This window comes from Haliotis cracherodii, unplaced genomic scaffold, assembly GCF_022045235.1.
Source record: "Haliotis cracherodii isolate W230 unplaced genomic scaffold, xgHalCrac1.p SCAF_4, whole genome shotgun sequence".
NCBI classification, from domain to species: domain Eukaryota; kingdom Metazoa; phylum Mollusca; class Gastropoda; order Lepetellida; family Haliotidae; genus Haliotis; species Haliotis cracherodii.
This window is the reverse complement of record NW_027266297.1, coordinates 51,176,629-51,201,892: the sequence shown is the minus strand read 5'-3', so window position 1 is coordinate 51,201,892 and position 25,264 is coordinate 51,176,629. Positions and strand designations below refer to the sequence as shown.

The 25,264-nt window shown below is 40.1% G+C and overlaps 2 protein-coding genes across 3 annotated transcripts in view; both read right to left on the bottom strand.

The window, feature by feature from the left end:
• Nucleotides 1-25,264, bottom strand: part of LOC139479012 (serine-rich adhesin for platelets-like) — a 134,725-nt gene that overhangs the window by 29,393 nt on the left and 80,068 nt on the right. The window lies entirely within an intron of this gene.
• LOC139479013 (uncharacterized) lies at nucleotides 19,662-21,048 on the bottom strand. The gene is made up of 2 exons (XM_071261744.1): nucleotides 21,025-21,048; nucleotides 19,662-20,720 (listed from the first exon to the last, which is right to left on the bottom strand). Exons 1-2 carry the CDS (start codon nucleotides 21,046-21,048, stop codon nucleotides 19,662-19,664), a joined length of 1,083 nt encoding a protein of 360 aa, XP_071117845.1.

Genomic DNA, 25,264 nt, shown 5'->3' with positions numbered 1-25,264 from the left:
ACCCAACCGAAAATGATGAACTTTTGAAACCAGCCGTTGATGATTATTACAAAGATTTTAAAGAAATCCCTATTGGTCATGACGATTCAAAGTTTATGATAGATAGTAAAGGAACATTGCGACTGCGTGATGCTCCGCATATTGATCTTATGCATTATCGTACTCGTAAGCCCCTAGCCTTGTCTACGATAGCCACTAAACACGGCATCGGCATTGTTTGTGATGAATTAGGTTTTGTGGACTACTCACGACGAGCAAAACTTTCCGAGAAGACTACTAAGGTTCTTAGGACTACGCGTGATAATCTTGTTAACATAGATAATTTGGAGGCTTCCTCGAAGGTGGCCTCGGACGGGGTCGTAGAAGCCTTGACCACCATTGATGATCCTCAGTAACAGGTATCACCATCCTTAGAGTTCAGTATTAGGGAATTACGAGGTCTTGACGAGGCAAAGCAAACAATGCGGGGAGAACTCATCAATAATACAGCCAAGCTATCCGAAATCGACAAGCATATATTTTATGAGAAAACAAAACTTGAACAGGCGGAAGATGAGTTCAGTAGACGCCGCGTAGCGGAAAGATTACGTAACTTAGAAGAGGAAAGATCGGGCCCGCCTTGAGGCTGCTTCCAGAAATAGAAAGGCACTTTGTTCACAAATCAGTAGAATTCGAGAAACCATCGATCAAGTCCTCAACGATGACACTACACTGGCCGATAAAATTAAAACATTGTTCAGAGAACAGGGAATAACAATTGCCAGTATTTTAACTGCATTGGGATTTATTATATCGACTTTGACTCTCGCGTTAACCGGTGGCAGCGAACCACCCACACCGCCGACATATAAAAGAGTGGGTAAAAAAGCATTTAAAAGCATTAGGTTCAGCACTGGGAAAGCTCGCTGAGAAAGCTGTGGCCGCACTTCCCGGTATAATAGGGAGTATTGTTTCCTGGCTCTTGAACTTATTAGCTAAGACCACCACTTGGCCTAGTCAAAACTTGTGGGCACTGACAGTAGCAATTGCAGGGCTGTTGTACATATCCACTAAGAACTATTTAACCAAATCATGAGTAAACCAGCCGTGACTCCACCTAATACAAGCGCTGTTTTTTCATTGATATGTTGTTGATTTTTAGCTGCAATATGCGGTGACACTTATGGTTGTGCGTCAGTAGATGTTTTAGCGATAGTAGATAACTGTGGCTTGACTATTCCCGTTTCGCCTGTGATTGTTTGCGTTAATTTGACGTTAATATCTGAATTTATACCTGTTTTTTGTTGATCGGTAGCGATAACAATTTTATCATTATAACCTATCACTTGACCGATCTTAAGTTCCATATTACTCGGAGACATGTATAGTCCCGGCGCATAAACGTAATCTACGTTGGATTGAGCGTACTGAAATACATCTTGATAATGCTTTATAGACGATGGTATGTCAACTGATGAATTAATGGCGTCCTCCACGTTTGCGACAAACTGTTTTTGCGCATCGAGCGCCGTCCCAGAACCGATAATGGACGTTCGTGTTTGCGATTGTGCACCGAGAATTGCCCATACATAAGTTCTTATCGATTCATTAACTCTTACAACTCCTGGGTAAGTAAAATCATTTTCCGTTTTATCATTAAGAAATTCATTCCAAGCATTTGCGGTATCATTCATTTATATAAATTTTGTAACACTATAAATTAAACCACTCTTACAACTCATAATATCCCATCTCCAATCGTTACTCGAAAGTACCCAGTCTTTATACCAGTGATGGGTTTTTGCAAAATAATCAAACATTCTTGAGTAAAGTTTGCTGGTATGTAACAACATAAACGCATTAAATGGACCTTTTTTTATTAACTTCTTTAAATAAATCATCGCTTTCTTCTTTGACAGTTTTTTCCCCTGTGCAAGGAACACCTAGACCATGGTTTGCTCCTTTAATACGACAATCTTTACTCGTAGAAATATTAAATTCCTGACAAATATGTTCATACGCGAACCTATTGTACGGATTATTTGTGGAATTCCGCACTCGATCCTGCGGTAATGGAGCACTAATTTCTTTAAGTATACGTCTAATCTGATAGTACACTTGAAATGTTATAACAGACTTATTTAGTTCAAATCCTGGAGAATAAAGAGATATGCCACATCCCGTTGTGGCACACCATAAGGCAAAGTTTAACTGATTCTGCCAAAATTGCATCGGATTGTGAAACCAATCGTGCATCATTTTATTGCTAGTTGCTGTGAGGCAGTTACTATAATCGACTAATTAGTAATGTATCTCGATTTCATATTTAAGTTATGATATAGTATCATTGTATATTTAATATGTATGTTACACTCCCGGGAATAACAAATGGTCAGTCTATTGAACTGCTTCATACTATTGATAACTCGGATGGTCAGCTCGAAGTAGCTCTCTGCGATGTAACGTATTACCTGCAGTGGACCAATATAAGTGCTGCAAGATATAATAATGAGACAGTAATAAATAGTAAACAATACATTATACCTGATGGGTACTACAGCGTATGCTCACTCAACGATGAATTTTTTAAGCCTAATGGAATTAGTCTCACACAAAATGAGTCGAATGGGATGCTGATTTTAAACGCTGGAGAAAAGGATGTAAAGCTTTACAGGAACTTAGCAATTACACTTGGATATGCAGATGGAGATATAACAGTACTCAAGACATCAGCACAGGGGGTTAAATTACCCGATTTAGTTCCCTATAAAGAGTTATGCATCCATCTTGATCAGATCAGTACGACGGATAATATTCAACTCGAAAGTCCTTCAACTCTGCTCAGATCTATTAAAGTCAAAGATGAAAAATACAATAGCGGTAGAACGGAATCTTTCTCAACATTACAATATAAAAAATTAAAGCGGGGTATTATTTCAGACCTTAAAATTTCTGTATTAGATGTAAAACACCAACCTGTACATATAGGATACTTAAGTGTGACACTCCATATTATAAATAATGGTTGATTCCATATTTAAGTTATAATATAGTATCATTGTATATTTAATATGTATGTTACACTCCCGGGAATAACAAATGGTCAGTCTATTGAACTGCTTCATACTATTGATAACTCGGATGGTCAGCTCGAAGTAGCTCTCTGCGATGTAACGTATTACCTGCAGTGGACCAATATAAGTGCTGTGAGAGGTAATAATGAGATGTCTACATTTTATAAAGGTATTATTCTACCTGATGGTTATTTCAGCGTATGCTCACTCAATGATGAAATTTTTAAGCCTAATGGAATGAGTCTCACACAAAATGAGTCAAATGGGACAGTGAAAATAGACACTCGAGAAAAAGGTGTAATTATTAACGAGAACTTAGCAATTACACTTGGATTTGCCCGGTCAGGAGCATTACCAACCAACAAAACAGTGAATGTAGTTACAGTGCCCGATTTAGTTCCGCCCGATTTAGTTCCCTATAAAGAGTTGTGCATCCATATTGATCAAATAAGCACGACGGATAATATTCAACTCGAAAGTCCTTCAACTCTGCTCAGATCTATTCCAGTGAAAAATGAAAAATATAATAGCGGTAGAACGGGATCTTTCTCATCATTACAATTGTTATAACCAAGTCTCTTGTGTTCTTAATTCTTTATTTTGGTTTCTTTCATTCTTTCTTATCTATTTTCTTTTGCTCTTTTGCACATACAGATTGACTGAAACAGATGAGAAGCTGTCTCAGTGCTTAACAAAACAAACAATTAAATGTCTATACATATTAAACAATAATTAACTTCAAGAGGACTAGGCTCACATTTGAACTTCATGGGCAAGTAAGGCAAGGTGAGCTTCTATAGAAGAACTAACACACACAGGTGAAACAATTATCAGTCCTAACACTAGAGAATTACTTAAAGTTTAGCATTATTATATATGTAATGTGACATTGCATTTACATGAATTGTTTGAGGCTTGGTGTGACATTGTGAAACTGGCTTACCATTGTTGTAGACCATAAATTTGACTTGGTGCTTGGTGACTTGGACATGTGCCTTCTGGCTACCACATGGCTAGAAAAACTGACTCCAGAGCATTTACCTCCCCTTGTTATATATTTAGAAGGGTAGTGGCTTAAGACCAGTTAATACAAATTTTAGAACTTAAAACGGAATAGGAATATTACAAATTGCAAAGAAACGAAAAATGAATATACCCTTTTAGAAGCTAAAAGAAAACGATGAAATTTTGACCACTACAACAATATCAAAAATTAAAGCGTGGTATTATTTCAGACCTCAAAATTTCTGTATTAGATGTAAAACACCAACCTGTACATATAGGATACTTAAGTGTAACACTCCATATTATAAATAATGGTTGATTCATCAGGCCCTGGAACGCTCAGACAATGTAATACAATTGCGCTTTCTGATCGCGGAGACACAGAAGGATTCGGTAAACCCAGTACCGATGGTAAGTTATATGCTTTTCACTTACACGATAATGTATACAAGCGGAAAGAAGTTACATTCACGGGTAATCTAGAAGATTTAAGCGATGTCGACGTTAGTAGACTCATTAAAAACACTTCGTACAATATTATTCTCAACAGCGATAATAAATGGACTATGGTCGAAGCAAACATCGAGTGGCTACCCCACCGTATGTGATGATGGGTAAGGGACATAACTTAACTAAGATAATAAATAGAGGCATCGTACTCGCGGCTTATATCCCGTCAAAACTAAAAAGTGTGTTAGTCTCTCCCCTGCCAGAAGACCCAGGTCATATGTTATTAAGTCGTCTGGCCGTAAAAAATGTTAGTATAAAATTTGGTTACTGAATTCAATGATATTAAAGTTAACTTGAGTGCAGTACCTAATATTTGTATGCTTATTATTGAAGTCTTGTTCGGAGATGCACCGGAAAATGCCTTCGAAATATTACCAGGACTATCGATTAAATGGCTCAAGAAACACGAGCGTCAATGTTGCAGTATTATTCATATTGGAGCATCACCCGTTGCAACCCTCCAGGGGGTTCAAATTATTAAAAGTGACAGCATTTCTCTTTCTAAGATATTCTTGCCGTATAATATTCATTTGATAAGGTTGATGTATACTCCCAAAACACTTAAGCAAGACCAATTAAAGACTATTGTATGACCGTAATATACACTATGGGTTTATATCCAGCGCTCGATGAAGCATTTGAAAAGATGGATACTGTTGATGGATTTTGATTACATCAAATAAGCGACATAAAACATCGAATAGAGAAGGAGAGGGAGTTGAGACTTGGACTGTATAAAAAGTATCGCAGAGCCGTGAATGCTCTGGATGGAGTTGACACCGTGCTTGTAGCAGCTGGCATGGGACTCGGTGTAGCAGGTGTTAGTTTATTATCAACTATAATCGCCGCGCCTATCGTGCTCGGCATGGAAATAGCCGCTGGAGTCTCGGGACTGGCAGGAATAACGATAAAATTCATTTCTCGTAGGTTGCAAAAGAAAGCATTAAAACACGATAAGATTCGGATACTCGCCGAAGCAATGTTGAACAGCATTGAGGATCATATTTCGACAGCAATGGCCGATTGTAAGATATCCGAGGATGAGTTTTGTTTAGTGCTGTCGGAACTCACCAAATACAACGCAATGAAGCATGAAATTCGATCAAAATCTCGTAAGACCAGTGGTATTAGCGAAGACGAGAAAAAAAAGTTCATAGAACAGGGGAGGCAACAAGCACGTCAATTATTCCGTGCCAAAACCAAAGAACTGGTTGGAGATTAAAAATAAATTGCTTACTCTTGTTAGATCACATTTAGACAAATGCTTACATAAATATATAATAATGGAGAATTACAACCCAACAATCGAAAAAGCTATTAAATGGAGAGAATTACCACAAAGTTTTTGTTATATTAGTGATGTCAAACCAACCAAATATGGTTATCAATTGTTTCTTATCAATTTCCAAGAAGAGTGTAGTTATATAGTCTGGTCTCCTAGTAAAATGAATGAAGAACTTAATAAAAATGTTGAATATCGCTTTATTGATAAAAATAATAAAGAATATTTTCATTACCATTTAGGTTCATCTGAACTAATGACAACATTGATTAGCCCCAGGTGGTGGTGAGCTAGAGTCAATTTAACTTAATCTTATGACTATCGTTGAATCGCATAATCATTTTGGCATAAAAAATTCCCTCTGTAGTGGTGGTATAGGTATATAAATCCAGCTCCAGTGGAGTTGCAGCAGAACCCCTATTACCTATACTACTTGATTTGTCGACAACTTTGCATATTTTCAAATAGTCGAGTTCAGTGGTGTTTGGGATTATGAATTTACTCGGTCTCCGGATTACTTTCCTGTCAGACATCAAAGGAGAAAACAAGCAAGTTTATGAACACCACTTTATGTTGAATGGGCTTGTGATGATCGACAATCTGTTGTAAATTGTGGATGAGAAACGCAGATTCCAAATATTGTGACGTCGCAATTTGGTCATGTTTTCCGATCAATCATTCAAGATGATTTCGACACGTGCAAATACATAATATTTTGACAGAAATTAACAACTTGCTTATGATGTGTTATTTTCTAGCATGATGTCGATGATGAGATGGTGAATGATGAGATGGTGAATGTATAATCCAAGAAGAGTCATCAGAAAGATGACATGTCCCCCCGGTAGCTGTCTGTAAAGTAGCAACAAGTAAATGTGCAATTCTGAATGTAATAAGTCAAGAGTTGAATGTTCTTGAAGAAGCATACATTGTTTACCCACAAAAGATCCACCATGGTCACATCCATATGAAATGGAAAGTAAAACAAGTGTGTTTCTGTGGGGTTTTTTATGCAAACAAATGACAAATTACAAGAAACAATAACTAAACAAGCGTAAAGTCAACAAAGTCATCTATATCCAGTATGTGCTTTATATATAGACATGCAATGTTTGGCAAGGAAATATTTAACAGTTTATTTGTTATACTCCAACTTGTTGCCATGGAAACGTAAAAAAATAAAAATTCATAAAATTCCTAAATAGTAAAGCCACCAGTTCAGTATGTGCCTGGTAGACATGCAAAGTTTTGTAAGAAAGTATTTAACAGTTTTTGAGTTACGCTGGAAACGAACACCACCCTTATAGAACCTAAGTCCAACTTGTTGCCATGTAAACATTAAAAATAAAAATTTCTTAAATTCCTAAATAGCAAAAGGCACAACTTCACCACTTAAGTAATATAAATGCAAAGTTTGATGAAGAAATATTTAACGGTTTTGGAGTTCTGCACCGGAAACGATTCAGACGGACGGACGGACGGACGGACGGACATGCCCATAGCTCTATCCCCCTGCATTATATGCCGGGGGGATAAAAATTGAAATATCTGTCGCGAACATCTTATTTCAACAGTAATGCACATCAACATTTCAACTATGTACAACTGGTAGTGATATTGCTTGATGTGTCGCAAGAGACCACAGCATAACTGCCTGAAAAACGGACATTTAAGATGAGCGTTACAATCGTTTGCACAACTTTATTGACTTCTCCCATATCCGTGCACTTGCTCGTGCTATTTACTGCACAAATATGAATTACGCTTTCAATTTATCAAACCTTATCTGCATATTTTGTGATAAAAAAAATCAATTTCAATAAAATATAAAAAGAAGTATCCATGTATACATACGTCTTTAAGAATTATCTGAACATATGTTGATGAGGGTAATTTTGGAGGAATACAAAATTATTAAGTTTATTACTTGATATATATAAAGGTATAAACTTGAAATAAAATGATTTTTCATTGTTTCCTAGTTTGTAATTCAAAGAAAATTAATGTATTCAACAATCTAGCAATTGGGAATGGTGATAAACAATGCGTTTTAATTTTGTGGTGTATAAAACATTGAAACAAAAACAACAAATTTTCTCATATAATATATGTATTTTATAGTTTATAATTAAATTAGACACTATATGAATAGACACTTTTGAAATTTGCATCCAAATGTTATTTTTCATAGATGAATTCTACATCGGTCACTTGCTAAAACCCTCAACATGCATCATACTGAAGTATGAAACTAATGGTCAGCTGTCAAAATGAGAACAAATTGCTTCAGCTGAAAGGATCATTAAATAAACAACCGCTTGAATTTTTTAAGATGTTCAAGATAATTTTTTATCCAATCTATAACAGTATTTTTCTTAAAATTAGTGACAGTCACCTAAGAAAAGAAGAATCAGATATATTAGACAAAGATACAAATTTGTCCTCCTGTACACATTCATTTACAGGAATTACATCAATAAATAATTAGTAAAATCTAAATATTTTTTACATTTGTATGCTTATCCTGCATTACTCCTTAATGCATTAATTGCTTACCTTAAGCAAAAGAGGGAAAGCGACGGTCCTGGGTGAAGAAATAAAGTTGTTCTGAAGTCCCACTTTTACTGACCACCACCGCTGTCCTGTGACCTTGATGACACCTAAGGTCACCTTATTCACATCACTGCCTGTCGCCCAAGCTCTTAGAAAAACATACTTTTGAGGTTTCTGAAACCAAAGTGGGGAGGCAAGTCTGCGACGAGTGGGCCTTAAACGTAGTAATGCAGGAAATGTAAAAAATATTTAGATTTTACTAATTTTTTACTTATCCTGCATCACTTCTTTATGCATCTGTATCGGACGGTTTGGAGGTGGGTAAACCTTCAGAATACAGAAACCTCAATAATTCACAACATCTAAAATACAACATCAGTTGGTCGATAAACTGTGAAGTGGAAAAGTTCAGAAAAACACCATTACGGTAGGGTTGTTCAAATATCAAAATGATTGAACATAGGAATTAAAGAAAAATTCCCTATACACATTTAGTAATAAATAAAATAATAGCTTATCAGCTAATTCTTTACTTACTACATCACAGAGCCAGCGTTGACAAACAACATTGTCTAATATTCTTCCACTGGTGGAAACTGAGTGACTGCACATGGAAGTAGGCTGACTCTGTATAGGTTGAGTTCATTATTTGCATTGGGGGTTGGTAACCTGATGGGATACAACCTGAGCGCCAAAATTGTGCACGCCTTTGACGTCCTCAAAAGCCACATCGCGAAGATAACGAAAACTGTGTCGGACCTCCAGAAACATCCTTCCATAATTGTTCTAATAGAACAATTGCTGTGTAAAGCCATGGTAAAGGCTAACACCCTGAACCCCTGGTAATTCGCTTGCCGCGGATCCAGTTTAGCCATCTCGTAAGCCTGATGGATGACTACTCGTAACCACAGAGTAATGGTGTTGCCACTAACTTCGGTCGTGGACGTAGGAGACACGGGTATACATAACCGCTTCATCGAACCACGCCTAGTCTTGGAGTGGCCGATTAAAACTTGAAGTGCTCACATTGAGGCCAGGAGATAGTCGATATTGGAGGGATGGTGAAGGGATGATTGGGTTGGCCTGGTTGTTGATACTGCAATAAAATCCAAGCACAACCCGAGATGTACCGCTCTGTGCATCCCATGCTCATAGCCGACCCAAGTGATGTCGACTGCATGTAGCTCGCTCATCCATGCCGCCATGGCTAATGCCAAGAGAAACACTATTTTCTCGGTGAGGTCATAAAATTAGGATGTATAGAGGGGCTCGAAGGGGGACCCTTGCAAACCTCAAAGTACCACGTTCAAGTCCCAAGCAGGCGGGCGGAACTTGTCCTTCTGATCCTCAAGTCTGAATGAGCGTAGTAGGGCCTGTAGTTCCTTGACCTTAGTCATCTTGCGATTCTCCGGAACAGCCAACACATAGTTAAGTGCAACCAATTATGTAGTAATGGTGCTACCTTTCAAGTGTCTTTGGGTACCCAAATGTAGGAGGTATTCCAGAAAAGCGTACGCTTTTAGCCCTTCCCATGCTGAACGCCTCCGGCCCCCAAGCCTGTGGATCTGGTAACGGGGAGACATACGCCATGAGTTGGTGGTTTAGGCAAGTAGCAGACAAGTCGATGTTTGCCCGAACCTCTGAAGCAGTAACTAGAATACTTCTTTGTGAAGTTTCCACTTGGTGGGAGCCACCCTGTCTGGACTTGATAAAGCATCGGCCAGTAAGTTCCGACATCCGGGGATGTGCTGAACTATGAACGGTAGTTCTAGATGATCCACAAGATGGAAGAACCTGAATGTCTGTTGAAGCAGGGAGTGGGAGTGTGTTGTTCCCTTATTGTGCAGACACCCCACCACAGTGCTGTTGTCTGTGGATATTGCGAGTTTGACGGACTGTAGCTGATGGGATATGGCCAGAATTAGCGCTTCCAACTCCAAGTTGTTTATGTGTTGCCACTTTCAATAAGCGCCTGACCATAGCCCTGAGGCTGTCGGGCCTTTTAGGTGAGCCCTTGAAGGGAAGCGTATACAAACATGCGTAGACTCGGGGATATCTCGGATAAAGAGACTCTTCCTAAGACATTCAACTGTATCGTCCACCAATTGAGGTAAGACCTTAGTTGAGCTGGTAGAGTGGTAGCCTTAAGTGGATCCTGACACTTGATGTAAGGGTTGAGGAATTGTTGAATTGGGCACAGTTGTAAGTAGCCTATGAGTAACCCTAGCAACACTTGCCATTGGCGAGGCGTGCGTGGTTGTTGTAGCGCAGGTGACAAGAGGCATAGAATCTTGTGCCATCTGTCCCTCGGTACTGACAGGAGATCCTGGTCTGTCTGGATCAGGCTGGTTCTGAGCAGTCTCAAAGTGGTGAGGCGGCAATAAGGTGGACGCTTCAGATAAGGTTCGTTGATCACGGAGAGATTGTTGATCATTCTTATCTTGTCTGAGCCCTTCATGGGTACAAGGTAGATGTGAGGATAAAACCTGGAGTAAAGGCTGAGGTGTGAGCCATCTCTACAGCTCTTTTCACCAACAGTATGTCTATGTTGGATTTTCCAAGTTGGAAGCCCACTCAGGCCTCACTATTACCCATGTGTAGATGGAACACTGACGTAGTACGGGGAGTACGTAATCGTCCTTGAGACTTGCCTGTGACACGTCCTTTCCCACAATTGGAATACTAGTCTTACTTGAGAGACACCTGTCTAGGTTTATAACTGCTTGACCTGCCAGTCTGCTGGGATAGACTATAAGAGACGTGCTCAAGAGTCTTGAGCACAGTGTCATACCAAGCGTCTTTGGGAACTTTGGCGTGCGTGTCTGCAATCTGTTCATTGAACAGGGAAGTAGATGACCAAGGTTGATGTAGCAGCTCCCAGTTGAAAAGTGCTAAACAAACAAGTCTGCATCTTCGTCTGCCATAGCGGCCTTAAGATGAATTCTCATGTGGTCAATTTGACGCTGAAGGAAAGTTTTCAAAGTTTGGAAATGATCTAATCAGATAGGGTTGTCCTCTGATAGATCTTGATCCACCTCATTGATGATGTCGGTAGCTTAAATGACGTAGCAAATGTAACTTGGAGAAGTCTTCATCCAATGACCTCTTTGTGTCCCTCTTATTTACCCTGTTACCAGGGGAGGGTGCCACTGACACGAGACGGTCTGCTACCCAATCAGGTACTTGCGCTAAGTTGAGAGGCGTATTTCATTCCTCAGAGGAATCGCCATCCTTGCCATTTGCAAAGTCTGATGAGTCAGAACAACGTTGACGCACCTGCTTAGATGGCGATTGGCCTCTGCTCCGGTGTGTAGTGACTGAGTCATGTACCAATGTCCCGGTACAGGCTGGCATACTAGTGCTGCCCAGCAATGTATGCTGTACCAGAAAGCACATTAGGTGTTTGGTAAACATTAGGCGCTGGTTTAGGTGCTAACACTTCTGTGAAAGTTGTAGCTGGCACAGGTGATGTCGTGAACTGCTTCCACCTGGACTACAATAAAGTTTTGTAACCAATTAGTGTTGTGGAACGGTGATGATGTCTAAGTGTACATCAGCTGCGTTGATAGCCGTTGGAACAGCGCTAAGCTGATCATGTGTCACTTGCGTAACCGGGTACACTGTAAGCCCTTGGGCTGATGTCATTGTAGAGGCCTTTGAGTGGTAGGCAGACCCCGCACTTGGCGCAGGTCTATGAGACACAAGACTCATCAGTGATGACTGGATCATTGTAGAGACACTTGAACTATTGTCCAATTAGCATTCGGGAACGATGTTGTCGCTCGAGTGTGCATCTGCCGCGCTGAATATGTTGGAACAGGGCTAAGCTTATCAGGCGCGCTGCGTAACATTGTACACTGATCTCATTGTAGAGGTGCTTGGGTAGTAGTCAGGCGCTGCGCTCGGCGCAGGTATCAGAGACACAATGTTCATTAGTATTGACTGGATCATGGGTTGCGTCTGCGCTACCTCCGTCTTAAAACGCTGGCACCAGCGTTGAAAATCTAGCAGATCTGGATGTCTCAGGCAGCTGAAAATTAGGAGCAGTTACGATACTCGCATAATCCTCTGGTATTGTTGATTTTGGCGAAGGATGCACTTCTGCAGTCACAGCGTTACGACCGAACTATGTCCTTCGCTATTCAGTGATTATGACATTCTTTTTGTCTCACGACAAGACGAAAAATATATTTGCTGCAATATATGTTTGTGAGTAACCTGCCTGTATATTGTAAAACATGTTGGAGAGAGATTTACACAATGATTACATTTAGAGTTTGGAGAGCACATATGCGTGCATGCCGAACAACGTGGATAAGGACCTTTGGATGATTTTTTTCCACAACAATAAGTACAACACACAAGCATAAGTTTTGCAAATAAAGAATTGTTGATGAAACAGTGATGGAAGAATGCCGTAGTATTTAACAATAATCGATCGGCAAAAAAACGAGTCGAATGTGTTTACAATAGTTTTATATTAGCAACTCAATGTAATGCTATTTACATTTAGAGTTTGGCGAGCAAATCTGCATGCAAGCCAACCAACGTGGATGAGAATCTTTGTAAAACAACTCCAAGACAGTTAGTACAGTGCACAAGCATAAGTTACGCCAGAAAAGAATTTTTGATGAAGCGGGACTGGACAACGCTGTAGAATTGATAATAATCTATCGTCAAAAATATTTTTAACGAGTTGAAAGTGAATATGTTATACGTACGTAGCTGAGAATTGTAAACAATTTGACTACCTTGGCAGGCAAACAATTTTAACAATTCAAAATGGCGGCAAACAACAAATACATGACAGTACAAAAAGACAGTCTTGTTATGCCTAATTAATTCACATAAAACTTCACAACATGGTGAAAGTAATATGAAAACAATACATCACTCATCGCAGATCAATTTTAGAATTGTAGACGAAAACAGAAGGTCTAAATTAATCCCAAAAGATAGCCCCTCTGGGACACGTCCTTGCTGTAGCGCGACAAGCAGTGATGTGGAGAAGGTGACCGTAGGTGGTCAGTAAAAGTGGGACTTCAGAACGACAACTTTATTTTTTCACCCAGGACCATCGCTGGGGTAGACTGCAGTATTTGGGTCCCCACTTCGGAACGAACTTTTTTACGTGTTTACTGAAGTTGTCAACGCATGCGCGGTTTGTTATTTACGGTCGAAGCGAGAGGATTTGTTGGTCACCATTTTTCTACTGAACACTGTCTGCAGTTCAGTATTTTCTTACATAGACAACACACGGGGGCTTCAAGGCGGGTATGTCCCCCCTTGTCGAAATAAAAGTAAAAAAGGTAGGGGTAAAGGGTGTGTGGGTGTGTGTGACATTTTTAAAGTAAAATCGGGGGGGGGGGGCACAGGTAATAACTTCATTCATGAACGCATGTGAATTTTCAAAGGAAAATGATCATCGATGGATACTTTCTCATTCAAACAAATTATTTGAGACATCGAATTCGTATTGACAAGTCTGTGGATCCACCTAGACCTATTCCAATTTCATTTTCTGCTTCTTTTTCATCTTTTTCTTAAACAATCATTTTGCTTCTAAGTTCTAATAAATGTAAACACGGCTGATGAACTAAGAAACTGTACTCCAAGTCAACTCTGTTATATTTGTACAAGCCACAGTTTATGAATTTACAAGTAATGAGCGAAGCTGCTTTCGTAGTAACGAGTCCATATAAGGAAAGTCACATGATCGGACAAGAGACATCTTATGTCATTTATGTCCCGCACATAAACAACACGAAGTCGACAATTCGGCTTCACTTTCTATCGTAAAACTCTCGGCCCCACAGGGGCAGAGTTTTAGACCATACTTTTCATGTCCAGCTCATTTTTGGGGTCCTTTTTGCTAAAAAATGCCCCTTAACAGATTTCGGCGTGCTAGCGCATGCACGCTTATATATAAACAAAGCTCCCTTGGCAGCTTCCATGATGAAGCTGCCAAAGGCAGCGGTTTCCTTATGGAAAAGTCCGAAGTGGGGACCCAAATACTGTAGTTGACCCCCATTGCTGTTGCTCTGTCCTTCTTTTGTCATAAGGTAAGCAGTGAATGCATTAAGGAGTAATGCAGGATAAGTAAGAAATATAGTAAGTTGTACTGAAATGGATCATGTTCCATAATATACCAGTACACACAGCCTTCCACTCGATCTTCAGCTGTGTGATACTGATGGAAACTGTGTGTTCAGTAGCCAGCTTGGCCAACACCAGGTCCTGACTTTTCCTTCTCAAACATCGATGGTCATCTTTCTCTTTCTGCAGAGAACACACTGTAAAAAGAATATTACATATTGATATTTTCATAGACATGTTCATATATTGAATACAATTTTAATATTATCTTTATGAGAAAATGGGATTTCTTATATCAAAATTAGTCATTTATGAATTACTTAGTAGCCATTAAGAGTCAATTTAACATAACAAGTAAAGGACATAGTGAACACTGTTACATTATTTATCTTGGACTACCCATAATAGTTAATATCGTGAAGAAGCTCCTCTCTGAAAAGGGCACTGCCAGCAGTGGATGCTATCTTCTCACAGTTGTCCAATGGTTAGGTGGTGGACATTCTCTTTCTCCAGACAGCAACAACCCCTGTGCAGAATGAAGTTCTGTCAAAGAGAGCAAGGGAGAGAGAGAGTTGACTGCTGAAACATATCAAATACAAATAATCAGAAATTGAAAAGTCTTCCCATTTAACACAATATTTTCAACTATGACATTGTTGTTGAACAGTAAAAGCATAAGAATTTATACATTACAGATACATTGATATGCACAACAAAACACATTTCTGCAAAAATTTTCAACATCTTACTATTTATTTGCCCATCAAAAAGTCACTGGCATGATTGGACAGTTGTGGAGCAATAATTTAATCAATGTATTCTAATGGTTCCCTTCTAATGAAACTTGTCTTGACTGCATGATTTAATATTGGTCAAGGGGAGATAATATGACTTTTTCTTGTTCCTAATTATCTCCATTTTGCATACAAAAATCTTTTGCTTCAAGTAAAGTTGTTTTTTTTCAAATAAGTTTCAATGTCATGAAGGAAATGTTTGAGGCCAGGCACCACACTGGATCAAAGGTCATGTAGCAACTTTTATTTTGAAGGAAACTAACATGTGACCTTTGAACAATGACAATGCAAATTGTTATACCTACCGCTGATTGTCTTGTTCATCAGAATCAGACTCAAGATGTCTACAGATATATGTCCGACTCCCAAATTATAATCGTCGCCAAGCCGCCGTCACTGATTGCAAACATCATGCATCCTGTCAAGGAAGCTTTGATGTGGTCGTCTCTAGCATGGGGCTGTTTTTAAACCTATTAATATTCAGGATCTCGGCAAATCTTTTCTTTCATTCACTTGTTTATGTAAACAAAAAGTCAACATTTAAAGAATGATTTGCATATTTCATGATTACACCATCGAGCTACCGTAATGTGTTTTACGATGCCTCGGGCACCTGTAACTTTTGTGACGTAATGTGTCAAAGGTCGCAGGTCACATTATTTTGTTCCAGACGAACAATCACAGTGAAACCACTATCGAGCCGACGTGGAAATGGTGGATGATTGAAGACACACTGTGCCGATAATAGCGCCACTTATATTCATGAAAATAAAATACAACTTACTTATGCAATAAGAACAGAGAATACCTTACAAAACAAACTGAGCCAGTATCAATGTCAACTTTACACACTGCATCAGTTCTATAGTGGCAATGTTTTTGCCATAACACTATCTTGCAACATACGAGCACCTTCAGTAATATTATATATAGTATTATGTTTATAAGTAACAAGTATATTTTGAACTTATATTTAGGACTACATGTTCATAATTCACATTTAGATAGCTGTTGCATTGACATCAACAATATATTTAGCACTATGGATATGCCATTTTTACCATATCACTTTTCAACGTCTTTTCAGAAATTGATTCATCTCATTAAACATACGTAAAGGTGACTAACACATGACAAAGACATAGATGCGAAGGGATCTGATCCTTTTCAAACCTTTAACCAATATATTGTCAAAGGCTTCAAACATTCCTTCGTATGTGGATTTTCAATCAGTCAGCTTTTCAATTTTAAACTGAAAAAATATTTCAATTGCGGCACATTTGAGTGAAAGTGTAAACAAGGGGAATTTGACTTACACCATATGCGTTATTTATTGACAGTAGAGTTGTAAAAATGACACAGATATGTTGGAAACTTACTATTTTTTGTGATGTTGCAATTGCTATGAGCTTGGGATATTCCACCCCCCACCCCTCAAATTATTTAAAGTCTTTTAACATGACATATTCTTTTTTTCAAATATCTTACCTGTGAACTTGTTTATTTCTGACAACATTTCCCAAATCCACGTATTTCCATTGAAATTGACACTCGCGCCATGGCTGCCCTCTCACTGTCAACGGAAGTTACCCAGAAAGCTACGTGACACAAGTTCGATCATTTGATTGGTTCGCTTCTTGCATAACAAGGATGACATGTTTTCATATTGAAAAAAACAATAAAAAGTCTCAAATATCCAGATTATTTACAAGGTTGATGCAGGGAGTTATTCTTCAGGCTCATCATGACAGGGGCACCAAAACTCAGAATGTCGACGCACAACACGAACTGGCGTGCAGAAACGTAATTGTGTCCAGTGCTGACATGTAGGGTGGGTACATTGTGCCCAGGTTGTAGTGATCAGTGAGACATTAGCTCGAACCTTATCAGGTACAAATTTGGTACATTTGCAGCAGAGTTCGTCATCACTTGTCACATCACTATCAAAACTATCGTCCTGATGCGCGTTGGACCTTGAAGTTCCAGAAGTATTTGCATTCGTTGCAGTGACAGTAGTTGTTTTTTGTAAAGATTTACTTGGTTTAGCTGCTTGCTTTCTTTTTTTTGGGTGCCGATTCACAGTCTGGTGGGAAATAATTTTATTCAGAATGACGTCTTCGGTGATGGCCTTGCCCCTGACCACAGCGCTCAGAACGTTTCTCTTTTTAGTAGGTACAGCTTTCTTGAAAAGTGCAGTCGTCTTGTCTTTAAAGAATCCTGCTACATCGTTGCCCTCAGTAGGTGAAGTGGCAACCTTGTCTCCAACTGGCACACGTGAATCAATAACACCAGTTTCAGGATGCAGCAAAGGTTCAGTCGACTTACAAAATGTCGATGGCGCAAAGTTGATATTGGGGGTGGTAGACTTATCAAATGGGTAGACTCCACATTTCCTCAAAGAGGATTGCAGATTTGTTGGTGTCAGTGACAGGTTATAAGCTCTACAGCCAAGTTCACAAACAGAATGTTTATCTACTGAACTTGAACAATTTCTCAAAATGAACACCATCCCGTTCATACGCAACAATCTCACACGTGCACAGAGAACGGCCATCGATAGTCTCAAAAACAACCCAGAATACATGATTAAAAAAGCCGATAAGGGATCAGCAGTCGTTATTCTCAACACCACTGATTACATACAAGAGGCAAACGAGATCACACAACTTCTCACCAAAATCTTCACCAAAGAAGAGATCACTTACAAAAAATTCAATGGACTGTTACCCAAAGACCCCAAACCAGGCCGATTCTACCTCCTGCCCAAAATACACAAAAACCTAACACCTTGGAAAGTACCAGGCCACCCAATCATAAGCGGAAACGGCACCACAACTGAACTGATGAGCAGCTTCGTTGATGAACACATAAAAGAGTTAGTCAAACATTATCCCAGCTACATTAGGGACACCACCCACTTTATCCAAACCATAGGCTCCATCCACCTACCACCCAATAGTGACATCATTCTGGTCACTATGGACGTCACATCCCTTTACACCAACATACCCAACATGGAGGGCCTCCGTGCAGTAGCTCAGGCCATTAGACGTTTTAAACCTGACTGGTCTGTCAGCACACTAGCTTACTCTCTTTACAAAAACAATTCTGCTTTCAAGAATGAACATTTTGTACAAACCGGAGGAACAGCTATGGGTACCAAACTAGCCCCCTCACACGCAAACATTTTCATGGGAGAATTAGAACAAAAACTTCTAAAAAAAAACACTGATAGCCCCAACCTATACGTCAGATTCATAGACGATATTTTCCTCAATTGGACTTTGGGCTACACTAGGTTAGAATCTTTCATCAAAGAAATGAACCAATCACATCCCACAATCAAATTCACTGCCGAATTCTCTAGAGAAAAAGTAGCTTTCCTAGACACATGGGTCATATTCAACCAAGAAACCAATAAACTGGATTTTGACCTATATTGCAAACCCACAGATACACACTGCTATCTGCTATATACCTCCTGCCACCCGCGACACATTAAAGTCAAAGGACCGTACAGTCAATTCCTCCGACTCAAAAAGATCTGCAGCTCGCAATCACAATATGAGTTCCACAGCAACAATCTAGTAAAGTATTACCTCAAGAGAGGTTATCCCAAGAAAATTCTCTTGGACAATGAAACAAAAGCCAACGCTAAAGATAGAACATCCCTCTTAACACAAAAACAGACACCCTCCAAAGACACTAGACCAGTGATCTTTATCACAGATTACAAGCCCACTGCACTCAAGGTTAGCTTCATGATTAAAAAATCCTGGCACCTACTTCTAGGATCAGACACCTGCAAAAACACCTTTCGAGTCCCACACATCACGGCATACAGGAAAAAACGCACTCTCAGAGACATCCTCATGAGAGCGGCAATCACCCATCCGCCACTCAAACCACAAATCTGTGGCCGAACTGTGCCCAATTTAGATGATAGCTGTCACAAACAGGCATGCAAAATCTGCACAAATATGAAATCGGTCAACACCTTCAATAGCCACACAACAGGAAAAAAATATAAATGCCATCCGCATTTCACTTGCAAAAGCAGAAACATAATCTACCTGCTTAACTGCACCAAATGTGGCAAACAATATGTAGGTGAGACCAAACGACACTTCTGTATCAGACTCAAAGAACACTTTGCAGATATAAACCACCAAAGGGACAACTCCGTAGGACACTCAACCAGAGACCTACACTATCAAATCATACAACAGCTCAAAACAGACCCTGAGTCAGCTCAGAGCACGGCCAGGCGCCGGTCCATTGAACTTAAATGGATATTTGATCTCAAAACCATCCACCCGCAAGGCATGAACGATAAGATCTAATCCTGGAATTCCCTAACCCACTTACCTATACTGAACTTGTAGCATTTTCCCGCATATACGTATGACAGAAGTTGGTGTAAATTTTAGCAAAAGGTCCAAAGCAACCAACATCCATTGGCTGTAAAACATGGGACGTGTGTGCAGGCAGTACAAACAAAATAATGTGATGTTGACGTGCCCATTCGATGAGTGGAATAGATACGTGGGATCTATGACCATCATACACAATAAGAAGTGGACTATCAGCAGATGCGGCGACAGCATGCTTCAGGAAATGCTCTGTCAGATAGAGCTGAAAAATCTCTGTGTTTGACCAGCCAGAGTCGCTTACAGTGCCTGCTGCTCCAGGGGTACCTCCTGAAAGGAGTTCTTCCCGCATCCTCTTGCCCTTGAATACAAAATACTGTGGTATAGAACTACCAGACGCATTGCCGCAACCTATAACAGTTGTAGTACTTGATCTTGATGTTGTGACTGCAGCTGGAGTACTCTGACTCAATGTAAGAACTGATGGTGGGGTATGATGCTCCACAAGTCCCTTTTCATCAACATTATAAATGCGATGAGGGCATGTCTTCAGGTTGTACTTATCCATGATGTGCCAAACCTCATTAAAATAATGAGTGATCGTCTCCTCTGAGGTAGCTTTTGCTCTCTGTATCTCAAGGGATCGTGGCTTCTTCACTGATAGATCAGGCCATCGCTTCATAAACCCATAGAACCACTGAAGTGATAGGGGTTGTTCATCCTTTGACTTCTTTCCAACATATATTGCTAGGTCTGTGGCAATACTAGTAACCTCAGGCCTAGTATAGCCATACCCAAAATTTGCCATGGCTTCAATATGTGAAACAAGTCCCTGTTCTTCTTCCATGGACAATATTGGTTCTCTACCAGTGGTACTACATTCAATAGAAACTTTCCCACTAATCCTGTCATGCAGTGTAGCAAATGGAACAGCAAAGGTAGTGGCAGCTTTCCTAATTGCCATTCCATCTAAAACAGCATTATATGCCTTGTCTAGGGCTTCAGACAAATATTGCCTATATTGGCCTCTTCTGGTTGGTTCACCATTGGTCAAAACCTGTAAAAATAGAGCTTTATTTTATATATCACCAAAACTCCAGAGACAGAAGTTCTCAAAAAGCATAAAGTTTTCAATAAGAAATGACCCTATTTTGTTTCCATAGTTTTAAATTTTGGCGAGCACATCACGTGTATGATCACGTGACATTTACACCATGAAAGTAAACAAGCAGACGACAGGTGTGCCGTCGATTTACAACGTGTGCATTTATTACAATTGACATTTTATTTGAACTGATCAAGTAACATTAGTGATCTCGGGTTAAAAAGTAGTTGTTTGCTGAATATGAGCTATTACTTACGTTTGGTAACTTGACACGAAGCATTTTCCTGTCCAAGCGAACGGCAGCGGTGTTGCAAGAAGATCAAAGCTGCAGGTACTGTAATTTCTCGTTACATATCGCGATAAATATCATTCAAAATGGCCGATCGAAGTTACATGTCGATCGAACTTGTGTGACTTGACGACACTTACCTCACTGGCCAAAGCAATGTCTTTTATGGCTTTGACCAGTCAAGGGGTAACTGATACACCAGTTGAATTGGTCAAAAGGCTGTGTACATTGGGATCAGATATCCCGTTCACATGCACCTCTATACGTGTATTTGTATACGTATATTTGTATAAGTGTATAATTATACACACGTGAGTTTGCTTGCTTTGTGAACGCATTTACTCATGTGTGTCTATTTACACCAAGAGCAGGTTTGCCTCATGTTTGGAGCAGGTGCAAAAATATATGTAAATTTGTACAGTATGCATATGTTGCAAGTGAATGTTTATGCTGCATCAGATGATGATCATATCTGTTGATCTGCCAACACCAAACAAACTGTCAACAGTTCTTTATTCTAAAGTTGGCGCTATTCACTATAAAGCAATAGCAACTTTTACGCAGACATCCAAAGCTGGGTGGACAGTGTGTTCTTTGGGTCTCAGGCCTCAAAAAATGGTCAACACATTTTGCTTCATGTGAAGTTTTTTGTAAGGTAACATTTTATCATTTGACTTTGACTATGTGTCTTACACCATTTACATACATTATTTACACACCTAAATTAATATTCATGTCAGTGCATAGTAAATGTACATATACACCCTTTGATTTTCATTTTTTACTCTAATGACACCAACTATTATGGTCAATTACGGTCAATATTCAGAATATCACAAATAATTGCAGTTTGTACAAACTACTAAATGCTTTATTGCGCGGATCCAAACCATGGGCTGATTATGGACCACATTAGGATAACCAACTAAGTCAAGGAAGACTTACAAATGTGGTTAACATTTCTCATCGGTTATAATGGCATTTCAATGTTTCAGGATCAACTATGGGTAGACAGCGATTTTCTCCAGCTGTTTTCAGACGCAGCGGGTGGGGCTGGCTTTGGGGCCAACATGCAGGGCAAATGAGTGGCTAAACCAGTGGGTGCCACCAGTATTATATTCTGTTGGAGGCAAAGTATGTCTGTACCACTACCAACACTATTGCCGATGCTCTCTTCAGGTTTCAGCGCAAACGCTTCTGAGAGGCAGCACCATTCGCAGACCAGAACCCCACACCTATCCCGTGCAACATATGGCTCATCTGAGGCAAGAAGCGGGTAGACACCAACAACAATCTCTGTCTGCGAACACATGGTCCACTTACCAAACATGTATCAATGCCTTACACCAGTTCAGGTCCACACATCAGCTACAAAAGGTGTGGCCAGTCCCACTGGATCAGGTTGTAAACTTTATTGATTATCCGTCAGTCACTCACCACTCCCCTAACACGGTCGAGACTTACATTGAGGCGCTGTCTTCACAGCACAAATTCCACAAACAATGTCTGATTGTACAAACCATTTCCTGGTGGGCAAGCTATAAACAGGCAAATCAGCGGGCCAACCAGACAGCAGAAAACCCATCACGGCAGATCTGCTACGGGTAGTAACCAACAACCTGCCATACGTATGCTCGTCAGCATATGAAGCCAGACTGTTCAAGGCAGTCTACTGCACAGCCTTCTTGGGTTTCTTTTGGGTAAGTTAGCTGGTCATAACTGGACCCTCCAAACCAGGTTGCTCCATCCACAATCTAAGTTTCTCTGACAACCCCCAATAGCTGTCAATCCATCTCCCACACTCAAAGACTGATCAGTTACAATGTTATGTATACTAGGTAATCCCCTATGTCCCGTAGTTGCCAACAAGCACTGTCTGGAAGCGCCCCCCCCCCCTGGCCCGCAACATGCATTTGTTTATTTTGACCATTCCCCCGTTACTAGGTACCAATTCCAGGCATTCCTTAAAAAGGCCTAAGCACACAGCAATATAAAAACTGCTTGCTATTCTTCTCATTCCTTCCGCATTGGGGCAGCCACATCAGCAGCCATGAAAGGGGTGCCTGAACATCTCATACAACAATATGGCAGGTGGAAGTCAGATTGTTACAATGCTTACATATGCTTACCAACAAATTTAATGCTACATATTCTAAATGTATTCATATTCTTAATGCTAAATATTCTATTCAAGGTACCGTATATCGCAGTGTATAAAGCGACCCCCTGTACAAGCCTTCGAAATGGATGCAAAATCCTATGCTCCGTGTATAAAGCGACCTGGAATGAAGCACATCACAAGTGCACACACAAAGCTTATATTAGAAAGAATAATATGTTTATCTTGCGTTGTTTTTTCTACGATGATTGGTCACCATTTTGTGTTTACATGGTGTGACACCAAAATAGTGCCCATAAAATAAAATTAATTTATGAAGTAATAAGAACATATTTCAAGCTACGAGACAGTTATTAACGCATGCCCACTTTTCTTAATTTAATTAATTCACAACTTTGTTAATTATTTACATACATAAATCCATTCATCATTCAAAATGATACGTAAAATAACAAAAGTATTTTCCAGGCTTATTTACAGTTTGCTTTAATTGGAACAGAACCGAATCACAGATCGGCCTCAGTGAAGCAATCAAATTCAGATTCTTCAGCACAGATAATGTCCCAGGCTGTCGAATCTGTTTTGTCGTCGTAGTTATCATTTAGTTCATCCTTGAAATCATCTGGATGTCGGCGACTGTGTTTTTTGAGTCAGATCTCTTGCATTCAGCATTATCCATATCCTCCTACAAACAATTATCCTCAGATCCCTCCATTGCATTGGCAATCCCACTCTTTAGGAAACTTCGTTTTACCATGTCAGGTGGTATTTCCATCCATGCATTCATGACACATTCCACAACAACAGGTAGCGGGGCCTTTCTTTGTTTATTTGTTTTTGTGTATGTGTGGTCACCATTCACCATCCACGTAGTCCACACCCTCCTCATGTTGGCCTTGAAGGGTTTGTTTGGGGAGACGTCACAAGTGGTTGCAACAGGGAGGTGTGTGTTCACAGCCTGCCGTATTTTACTGTCCACCAACTTCTTCTCTGCTTCACACAAATGTGCACAAAACATGTCTCACACAAGTAGGGACTTGCAGCCTCTGTCAGCAACGGGTCTATTCATCCACACATTCTCTATCCACTTGTGTACTAGAGACTCGTCCATCCACCCTTTTCTTGTAGTGTGACGTACACCCCACTGGGGAACTTGTCTTTACGCATCGTTTTCCGCTTGAAAATCAGCATTGGGGTTAGCTTGGTTCCATCAGCCATGCAGGTTAACACCACATGTACAAACTAACACCATTGAAGTTCCCCTGGTTTCGATGGTCCTTGATCCAGGCATGTCAAAGTCAAGAGGAGTTTCATCCAAATTGCCGATCTGGCTTAAATGGTAATCAACTTTCTGCCTCTCACGGATGACAAACTGGTGAAAAAACTCCACTTTAGTTTCAACTTCAGCAGGAAGTCTCTGGGCAATGAGGGTTTTCTGCCTCAGTTCGAGGTTGTGTCGCCTTAAGAATCGCGAACACCAGTACTTACTTCACTTCTTAATGTTCACAGTTTGGATGGTGAGCTTCAGCTACATGGCCAGGGCACCGCAGTACTTGCTTCTGAGGGGCACCAGTCCGGACCAACCGAGGATGCTATGGCTGGTGTGAGGGGGAATGAGGTGGAAGGATCATTATATCATCAATGCTGCCCAGGCACTACTGGCATGATGCCAGGGATCCAGTAAAGATCGAGAGGATGCAGAAGAACTTCAACTGCAGGCTAGCCAAGTGTGTCAAAGAGCTTGGCAGAACAATAGTGCCACATCCCCAGATCCTGGCATCATACAGGACATGGTACCCCTGGGAGGGCGTCCATCTCAGCGATAAAAGACTGTGTATGTTTATTTCATGCCCTGGCACTTGTTTTACACTAATGGAAGGATGGTATCTCCAAAGGTCAGTGTTTCTTTTCACTACGTAGGCAAGCTGGGCAACAATGCTATCTCTGCGTATCGTGTGGCCGTGGGTGTGGGGTAGCACTTTGGTGTTTTGTGGCAGGGTTCTTGTGAGCTACCCTGCTAGCAACAAATAAACTTGCTTCCAAATTAATACTAGCGCTGAATGGTACCTGCTTTTCTGCGGGAACCTT